The 1,790-nt window shown below is 44.1% G+C and overlaps 1 protein-coding gene across 1 annotated transcript; it reads right to left on the bottom strand.

The window, feature by feature from the left end:
• LOC112306526 (olfactory receptor 1f45) lies at nt 1-1,790 on the bottom strand. The gene has a single exon (XM_024562499.3). The coding sequence runs from the start codon at nt 1,788-1,790 to the stop codon at nt 807-809; it is 984 nt and encodes a 327-aa protein (XP_024418267.2). The 3' UTR covers nt 1-806.

Here is a 1,790-nt window from a genome sequence, read left to right as displayed (position 1 = left end):
CGAACAATAATAAAAAATAAAATAAAATAAAAAGAAATATCTCCACTTGGATAGATATCAAAAAATTAATATGGCCAAAACAAGTTACTGATTTTGCCCCCCACCATATCTATGTGCCTTCCACTTCCACAGAACTTTCCACATATAAATAATTATTCCACTCAGTTTCATGGTCCATCCTTAATTCTTCTTTTTCCCTTACATATTGCATCTACTCTCTATGGGTCTAAACAGCTCTGCTTACTATATACATCCTGAATCTGACTGCCTCCTCCTGGTGTTAGAGCCACTGTGAAGACTCCTCCACTCTCTGTTTTCAGTGAACTACAGTGTCTTTCATGAAAACACATAAAGCTCAGATGGAATAATTCAGTCACTATAAGTATTGAACTGCTCATTGTTAGTTGGTTAAGAATGAGAAACCATACATTTATTACAATTTTAAGAAATTGGTTTACTGAAAAATCACTCTTCTGTATAATAGTATTGTAACTCACTTTGACTTTTTTCTGGAAGACAGGGCATGCCATGCCATCACTAAAACGATCAAAGTTGTGCAGGCCGCACTTTTGTAATAATTTGGCTTAGTTGTCCCAATGCCCTATATTACATCTGAAAGATGAGAGGTGCAAGTTTGATGATTTAAAAGTATCTTTTCATTTCCAAAAAACCTCACTTCTTTCCAAATCCAAACAAGACAGAGCCAGTGAGAAAGATTATTCCACAGGAATGTGAGCCATACCAGTTATTAGGAGTACAACTCATCTATTTGAGGCATTTTCAAGTTAGATCTTAACTTCTTGGACTCAGGAGATGTGCTGCCACTCCTGGTTGGCCTGGGAACCAGGCTGGACGTTTACTGAGATGCAGAGTTTCCTCGAAAGCCTTCGCAGAGCTCCTTTAACTTCCTGGTTCCTCAGGCTGTAGATCAGTGGGTTCAGCATAGGGGTAACTACTGTGTAAAAGATGGCGACCTGGCGATCCTGGTCCAAGTCATAGCTGGAGGAGGGCCGGAGGTACATGCAGATCACAGAGCCATACAGGAGCAGCACAACCAGGATGTGGGAGCTACAGGTGGACAGAGCTTTGCGCAAGGCAGCAACTGAGTGCATACGGGCTATGGCAACACCGATGCGGGCATAGGAACCCAAAATGAAGAAGAAGGGGCTGACCACCACAGCTACCCCCTCAGTGAATATTAGCATTTCATTGACCACTGGTCGGGTGCAAGAGAGCTTCAGCAGTGGTGTGATGTCACAGAAGAAGTGGGTGACCTTGTTGCCACAGAAGGTTAAATGGGTGACCAATACACTGTAAAGGAGGCTGTTGAGGCTGACAACTACCCATGAGGTCAAGGTTATGCGTAGACAGAAGCGGTTGCTGATGATGGCAGAGTATCTTAAGGGGTCACAGATGGCAACGTAGCGGTCATAGGCCATGGCAGCCAACAAGTGGCCTTCCATGCTGCCCACAGCCATGAAAAAGAACAGCTGGAGCATGCAGCGGTTAAAGGAGATGGTTTTATTCACAGACAGTGTGTGGACCAGCATCTGGGGAACAGTGATGGTTGTGAGAAATATGTCAATAAAGGAAAGCTGGCTGAGCAGGAAATACATGGGGGTCTGAAGCTTGGGGTCTGAAAGGGCAACAATCACTAACACGGCATTGCCCATAACTGCCACCAGATACATGACAAGGACAATCCCAAAAATAACTGGTTGCATCTCTGGCCAGCTGGACAGGCCCAGTAAGACAAAGTCAGTTACTTCTGTCCTGTTTCTAGTGGCCAT

This window comes from Desmodus rotundus, chromosome 1 (genome assembly GCF_022682495.2).
Source record: "Desmodus rotundus isolate HL8 chromosome 1, HLdesRot8A.1, whole genome shotgun sequence".
NCBI classification, from domain to species: domain Eukaryota; kingdom Metazoa; phylum Chordata; class Mammalia; order Chiroptera; family Phyllostomidae; genus Desmodus; species Desmodus rotundus.
This window is presented reverse-complemented; position numbering and strand designations above follow the sequence as displayed.